Source organism: Panicum hallii, chromosome 3, assembly GCF_002211085.1.
Source record: "Panicum hallii strain FIL2 chromosome 3, PHallii_v3.1, whole genome shotgun sequence".
Lineage (NCBI taxonomy): Eukaryota > Viridiplantae > Streptophyta > Magnoliopsida > Poales > Poaceae > Panicum > Panicum hallii.
Genome location: NC_038044.1, coordinates 12,366,689 through 12,373,703, shown reverse-complemented (window position 1 = coordinate 12,373,703; position 7,015 = coordinate 12,366,689). Strand labels below are relative to the sequence as shown.

The 7,015-nt window shown below is 45.5% G+C and overlaps 2 protein-coding genes across 2 annotated transcripts; both read left to right on the top strand.

The window, feature by feature from the left end:
- Nucleotides 1–295: 295 nt before the first annotated feature.
- Nucleotides 296–3,184, top strand: LOC112886756 (syntaxin-71-like). Its single transcript, XM_025952745.1, has 9 exons — nt 296–592; nt 680–808; nt 1,368–1,539; nt 1,890–1,975; nt 2,089–2,157; nt 2,239–2,283; nt 2,368–2,430; nt 2,534–2,610; nt 2,829–3,184. Exons 1-9 carry the CDS (start codon nt 437–439, stop codon nt 2,842–2,844), a joined length of 813 nt encoding a protein of 270 aa, XP_025808530.1. The 5' UTR covers nt 296–436; the 3' UTR covers nt 2,845–3,184.
- Nucleotides 3,185–3,537: 353 nt separating this feature from the next.
- On the top strand, nt 3,538–6,538 carry LOC112886757 (histone chaperone ASF1B-like). Its single transcript, XM_025952746.1, has 3 exons — nt 3,538–3,974; nt 5,585–5,700; nt 5,878–6,538. Exons 1-3 carry the CDS (start codon nt 3,866–3,868, stop codon nt 6,220–6,222), a joined length of 570 nt encoding a protein of 189 aa, XP_025808531.1. The 5' UTR covers nt 3,538–3,865; the 3' UTR covers nt 6,223–6,538.
- Nucleotides 6,539–7,015: the final 477 nt, after the last annotated feature.

The window sequence follows — 7,015 nt, the reverse complement described above, 5'->3', positions numbered from 1 at the left end:
TTCTTTATCCCCACTCTTACAATCATGAACACGAAAGACAACCATAGGTCATCTCACGAAAACCCGAGGTGATACAAATTTAGCTGATAGGCAGCAATTTTATGGGCCTAGGTCCATAAAAGCTACGGCCCACATTACAAGCCCAAACTAAACTTATCGCAAACTCAGCCCAACCCACCAAGAGATCTCAACCGAGGCCGGGCCGGTTGGTGGAGCCCGGTCGACAGCGTCGTCGCCACGGCCGTCCAGGCTGTGCCCAGCGACGGGCTATCGGGCAGGCTCCGCCGTCTCGTTCTGTCGTCTCTCTCTTTCCTTTCCCCGTTCAGTTCAGCTTCGGTTGGCTCGCCGTTTGGGTTATTCCTCGCCTCGCCTCGCTTCCTTCCGCTGCAAACCTCGTCGCGAATTCGCTCGCGGTGGGAGAAATCGGGGCGCGAGGATGACCGTGATCGACATCCTCACCCGGGTGGACGCGATCTGCCAGAAGTATGACAAGTACGATGTTGACAAGCTCAACGGCGCCAACGTCGCCGGCGACGACCCCTTCGCCCGCCTCTACGCCTCCGTAGACGCCGACGTCAACCAATGCGTCGAGGTGAGATCTCGTCCTCTACCTCCTCTCTCCCCCCGCGTCTGCGAAGCGGCGCACTCGGTCTGAATCTGATGGTTTGTTTTGGAGCAGAAAGCGGAGGCGGCGAAGCAAGAGAAGAACCGGGCCGCGGCTGTGGTGCTCAACGCTGAGATCCGGCGCACCAAGGCCAAGCTCCTCGAGGAGGACTTGCCAAAGCTGCAGCGCCTCGCTGTGAAGAAGGTTGCCGCCCTAGTACCCGCATTGCCTCCACTAGAGTGTTTCTGCTAGATCTGCGGACTTTGTGACTTTTGGGCTTGATTCCGTGCTTGCCAGTAGCTAAACTTGCTTGGACTGTAGCTGCCTGAAATTAGGATGTCCGGCTGCAAGGGTTAGGGACTCTATTGGAAACTGATCCATTTCGCGAATTTTAGAATTTTAGGATTGGTGTACTACTCACAATGGCACAATTTTGGGGGAAAATCTGTGTTTGGGTTAGTAGTTGAGACGTTTCTGGATTGGTACTCTGGAAGTGACCAAGTGAGCCATGTAGGAGTATTTCATAGGATTGGTAAATGATGATTATGTGTTGATTTGACATGCATGGGTAAAATCTAATATCTTGTGTTTTTTCTATCTAAAGGGAATCCATACATATGCACTGACCAAGCAACTGCTTGCTTGGTTTTACTTGTTCCCTAATACTCTCTTTACAGTTTAACTTAGCATACCCTTTTATATAGCCAGATTTGACAGCATTGATACATTCAGGCAATCCAGTTCTGAAGACTCCTTTTAACAGGTGAAAGGGCTCACAAAAGAAGAAATTGCGACCCGTAGTGATCTGGTTGCCGCCTTACCTGACAGAATACAGTCAATCCCAGATGGAAGTTCTACTGCCACAAAGAAAAATGGAACTTGGGGAGCCTCAGGATCTCGCACTGGAGGAGCCATAAAGTTTGACACTACTGCTGGTTAGTGAGCATATGAACATCTTCTGTTGCTCCACCTTTGTCTTTCCTGTAACGATTACTGTTATGCATTAGCTTTTTAATAGGAAAGATTGGCATAGTTCCTTTTGATGAAACTTGAGATCCAAATAATCACTTTTTATGTCCAATACTCCAATTTGAAAATGATTAACTATATTCATAAATTAGGCTAGTGTGCATAACTTCATTGCTCCATAGTTATTTGAAAGCCACCTAATCAAGCTTAACCTCTTGTGTAATCTTGAGACTTTTAGATCCTCTTGCTTTTGAATTTCGTATCTTTTGGATCACTGACTGACCCCCTTTGCCCGTAACACCACTTAAACATACAGATGGGAACTTTGAAGATGAGTACTTTAAGGGGACAGAAGAATCGAACCAGTTCCGCCGGGAATATGAGATGCGCAGAATGAAACAGGTAAATTTACCGAATCACTTTTCTTCTTTCCGTTTCATCTTCTTTTGCTACAGGATGTGGGACTCTCAGTTTCTCATCTGGTGTAACCTGTCTTTGGCGTTGAAATTCTGCAGGATGACGGTTTGGGCGTTATTGGTGAAGGGCTGGAAACCCTGAAAAACATGGCATCTGACATGAATGAGGTTACTTGCTGGGCTTTATTTTTTGTCATATGATAATTAGAATAAGTTATGGCCAGTTAACTAAATAGCTGTGATTATCAGGAATTGGACAGACAAGTTCCTTTGATGGATGAAATGGATGACAAGGTCTGCTATCTGGCAGCCATTAGTTTCTGTAGGCTCCATCTAGAAATTGTCCAGCAACACTTATTTTGCTAATGATGACTGTAGGTGGATAGAGCAAATGCAGATTTGAAGAATACCAACGTTAGACTGAAGGAGACTGTTCTTCAGGTAAAACCTAGCATTTACCTTTGTGCACTTCCTAACTAATGCTTGGTTAGCTGGGTGACGTCATAGCTCATACCGGTTGTTTTGCACATTGACTTGTTACCAGCTGAGATCGAGTCGCAACTTTTGCATCGATATCATCCTTCTCTGTGTCATTCTTGGTATTGCGGCCTACCTCTACAAGTAAGTAATTTTCATTGGCTACAAAATTCAGTTCCATTTCCAAAAATATGGTTGGTATGCATACCGAATGAATCTAGATATAACATGCCCAACATTGTTACTATGACTATGCTTAGATTTTGTTTAGTTTGTGTTTGTTGTAGTACAAGAGTTCTTTGTGACATGCCGGTCTTCAATATATACAGCTCATTATCTTGCTTTCTGTTCTTTTTATGCAGCGTGCTAAAAAAGTGAGGCGGAATCCAGTCATGGCCCATTTGTTATTACGGCTCTACTTATAAGTTCTTGGAGTGACGAGTTATGACGTGTGCACGAGCGATTTGTGTTGTCATATCTCTGTATTATTTGTGGTGTCCCGCTTGAACCTTAACTAGGGTCTGTTGAAGTGAGCACTGCGTATGCGTAAACTGGAGTCAGGAGATATATCTTCTGTACATTTGGGAGTAAATTTCTTAGTGAGGAGTACACGGCATCATTCTGTGTGGACCATGTAAACGTGCTTATGTATATTCCGTCAGGTCTTCCATCGACATCTCCATCTTTAAGTTGAATCTGTCTGGGTAGTTGGTACCAAGAGCAGTGCTACCAGAATACATGCTTCGCATAATTTGCTGCTCCAACTCGACCGTATTCCAGGTCTAGCTCATCTGGGCAATTCACTTGTTTGCAGTCTCAATGTCAGCCACGCAGGTACTGGCCCTGTTGAGATGTTCCTGCGTGGATGTTGGCCTGATTCATGCGTTCCAAAGGAAGAACCGAAGAAGCCTTTTGATTGGGCAATTCCTGCATGGGAGCTGAATTGATTCCTGCGATACAAAAGGAGTCAAGTATGAGCCGAAATCAGTCGGTTTCCACCAAATTTTCGAAATTCCCAGCGTCTAAATAAGGCCCCCCTCCCTTCCGAATAAGGGAAGTGTAGTTCGCTCTCGTAGCTCTTCAGTTTCAGAAGCGGTTGAGCCTCGCCAGGTCGTCTCTCTCTCCCCACCGTGTCGTGCCCTCTCGGCCTCGGCCTCTCGGCTCCCCCCAGCTCTGGCCCTCTCCAAACCTCGGGCTCCAGGGCGTCTCCCGCCAACCCAATTTCGCTTCCCGCCGCGAATCCCCGCAACGCCCCGCATTAAACCCCGCCCCAGAGGCCGCGCCCTTCGGCAGTTCGCGGACCCCCGGCCAGAAATCCGATTCCCAGCCGCCGCGGCTCGCTCTCGTCTTCCCCCCCCCCCCCCCTCCGCTCGAGCCCGCGCGGCTGCTACCGGCGGCGATGAGCGCCGTGAACATCACCAACGTGGCGGTGCTGGACAACCCCACCGCCTTCCTCAACCCCTTCCAGTTCGAGATCTCCTACGAGTGCCTCGTGCCTCTCGACGACGGTACGGATCGCCTCACCCCCTCTCTTCCTCCTTTCTCGGTTCCCGCGACGCGTGGCGGCGGGCTAGGGTTCTGCGCGTCTCGACATCGGCGGCTTCGGTTTTGCGTGACCAGCTGACGGCGTTGGGTTTTGTTGCCTAGAGAGGCTGGGATATCAGGAGGGGCGTGGGAGTCGAGCGCTGCTGCATCGATTACCTTCCACTAATCCGCATCCGCATAGACTTTTTTTCCCTGCAAATGGTAGTGTTCTAAATTGTTGTCGCTACTTTTTGTTCAGTGAACATTGTAGTTCCGTAATGGAGGACACGTTTCCCCTCATTAGTATGTTTGGGATGCAGAAGCTGATCTAGGGATCACGATCGGTAGGAATTGCTTAACTTGTAGCTCATTATTGATTCATGAACAGTAGGAAGAGTTAGAGAATTCGGTTGAGGATCACCTAACATTTACTCCCGTTGTAGAACTCACCTAGCCTGTTTATATTTGTTAGTTAACATCTCTTAATAATATTTAACATCAGTTAAACGATGAAAATAATTTCTTCTAGCCTACTCTGAATTATGTAGGGGTCATACTGTATTTTTATCCTTGATCCCTGGTATCAGCATATCAGTATGCCTTGTGACTGATCCTATTTGCCTAGCAGTTTATTGAGTTATATTGTCAGCATTTGACGTTATGCGTGAGGGCAATTCTGTAAACAAATTTATGCCTCTCATTCTTGGAAATTTGCCAACAATCTAGCATTTGTGGATCATAAGTTAGAAACTATTGAGATGGACGCGGGTGCCTCACCTCCTCTCTCTTAAATGATGGGCCAGTACTCCTGGCATCTAAAAGTAAACTTTTCAAAAAAAAAGGAAACTATTGAGATGATGTTATTGTTCTTTTGTAACCTCTGCTTGTAGCTGATCATTATTAAATCCACAGTGCATAACTATCATATTACTTGTGTGTATACCTATAATAATTAGCAATTGTTAACAACAAGATAGCTGATTGTAGAAATCGAACTTTGTGCTATTGGATTTGACACAGGTGAAGTTTTCTTTTGAGTAGTTAGTTCTCTTTCTTTCTATTTTGATTTTGGTGATTATCCTCTGGACTATGCGGTGGTTAATTTGCTGACCTCTTTGAGAAGCTACATGGTTCCTTGAGATCGTGCTATATTGAAAAGTCATTTGACTGGTGTGTGTCAGTATCAAGCTGTTCGCTTTTCGTGTGAATGTGGTGCTTTGCTTTCTCCCCTTCTTTTGGCTCCAGTTTGTTGATAGTGGCCATAAACCAGTGCATCGTGATTGGTATTGGTTAGAGATTTTTACAGATATGCTCCGATCAAGACTAAGGTGCTAATGATACAATTTATGGCTTTATGCCATTAAAAATGTATAGTCTGAACTCTGAACCTAGTTTCAATTGTCACATAATTTTTATATTTCCTTCAGTACCATAGTTGTATACATACATGATCATCAGTACAAGGAAAGTATGCAAAATAATTCAATCGGATCTCCTCAAATATTCTATTAATATGTTTTTGTTTCTCATTGTCTTTTATTTGGGTATTACATTTTTTAAATACATGTAAAGAACGTGCTTGTTTTCATTTCAGATCTGGAATGGAAGCTTATATATGTTGGATCAGCAGAAGATGAAAACTATGATCAACAACTTGAGAGCGTGCTTGTTGGTCCTGTCAATGTTGGGACCTATCGTTTCATACTCCAGGTAATGTTGGTTATGTTGCTCTTTCTACTTCAAAACATTCACCAAACACAATAGATCCTGAAATAATGATAGAATAAAGCATGAGCACTGCTTGTGATTTCCTCTATTTTGTTAACCTTGTAGTATATCTTAATTTGCATCTGCCATCTGGAAAATCATATGCCATTGCCAATGCAGGCTGACCCACCGGATCCCTCAAAGATCCGTGAGGAAGACATAATTGGTGTGACCGTATTGCTATTGACATGCTCTTACATGGGCCAGGAGTTCATGAGAGTAGGTTACTACGTGAACAATGATTACGACGATGAGCAATTGAGAGAAGAGCCTCCAGCAAAGGTGCTAATTGACAGGGTGCAGAGAAATATCTTAGCAGACAAGCCCCGTGTCACCAAGTTCCCTATCAACTTCCATCCTGAACCCAATACAAGCGCGGGACAGCAGCAGCAGGAACCCCAGACAGCCTCGCCAGAAAACCACACAGGCAATGGTGATGGAAGCAAGCCTGAAGCTGACCAATGAGCACAGTTTGGTGTGCTAATGTTTTGGTGTGCGTCTTCCAGGATGTGCTGTAATATCGCAAATGGGATCTCTGGTTCCACATTGCTCTGGGATCCTGGTTCTAGCACTTGGTGGTTCTTTAGAACTGTTTGTTCTGTAACTTGAGTTGAATGCCGGGTGCCTGGATGTTTCATTAGACCAGAAGTGTACTTTCAGCATGTTCTCTTGCAATTCCTGTATTGCTTTAGAGTACTAGAGTAGTATTTCAGCCTAAACTACTGGCTGGCTATTCATCAGCTTTATGGTATAGATTCTAACTGGGGAATCCTTTTGCTCATTTCGCAAGTGTGGTGTCATGACTTGTAATTGTAAGCACACGCATATTTGGTCCCGGTTTTCATGGATTGGTTACGATTTCCATGAGAACTGAGAAGTGGCCGACTGGCCGTTCGCTGGATTAGACCAAAGTCTGATGCCGGCCGCATTCCTCCGCCGTTGGAGTAACACGTCCTTGCCGCACGGTGCCTGTCTTTATGCCGAATGCTCAGATCAAACTGAATTTGTAGCCGATCTGACGAACAAATGCAGAGATGCACGCCGGATAAACATGATATCAAGAGGACAGGAATTGACCCAGCGCAACCTGCCAAACTCGTCTTATGCTGCTACCGCTGCTTGGAGTGTTGTACGCTGCTGCTTCACATCAAGGAGAAACCTGATCGAATGCAACGAAAAACAGGCGCTCCTGGAACTGCAAATGTAAGCAAACACAGCCAAAAAAAAGAATGCACAAGAACTGTACCCTCATGCTGTA

Coding starts and splice junctions, on each gene's coding strand:
- LOC112886757 (XM_025952746.1), top strand. CDS start 3,866: ATGAGCGCCGTGAACATCACCAACGTGGCGGTGCTGGACAACCCCACC. Junction 3,975..5,584: donor CCTCGTGCCTCTCGACGACG/GTACGGATCGCC, acceptor TTTTCATTTCAG/ATCTGGAATGGAAGCTTATA. Junction 5,701..5,877: donor CCTATCGTTTCATACTCCAG/GTAATGTTGGTT, acceptor TTGCCAATGCAG/GCTGACCCACCGGATCCCTC.
- LOC112886756 (XM_025952745.1), top strand. CDS start 437: ATGACCGTGATCGACATCCTCACCCGGGTGGACGCGATCTGCCAGAAG. Junction 1,976..2,088: donor AGATGCGCAGAATGAAACAG/GTAAATTTACCG, acceptor GAAATTCTGCAG/GATGACGGTTTGGGCGTTAT. Junction 2,284..2,367: donor TGGATGAAATGGATGACAAG/GTCTGCTATCTG, acceptor TGATGACTGTAG/GTGGATAGAGCAAATGCAGA.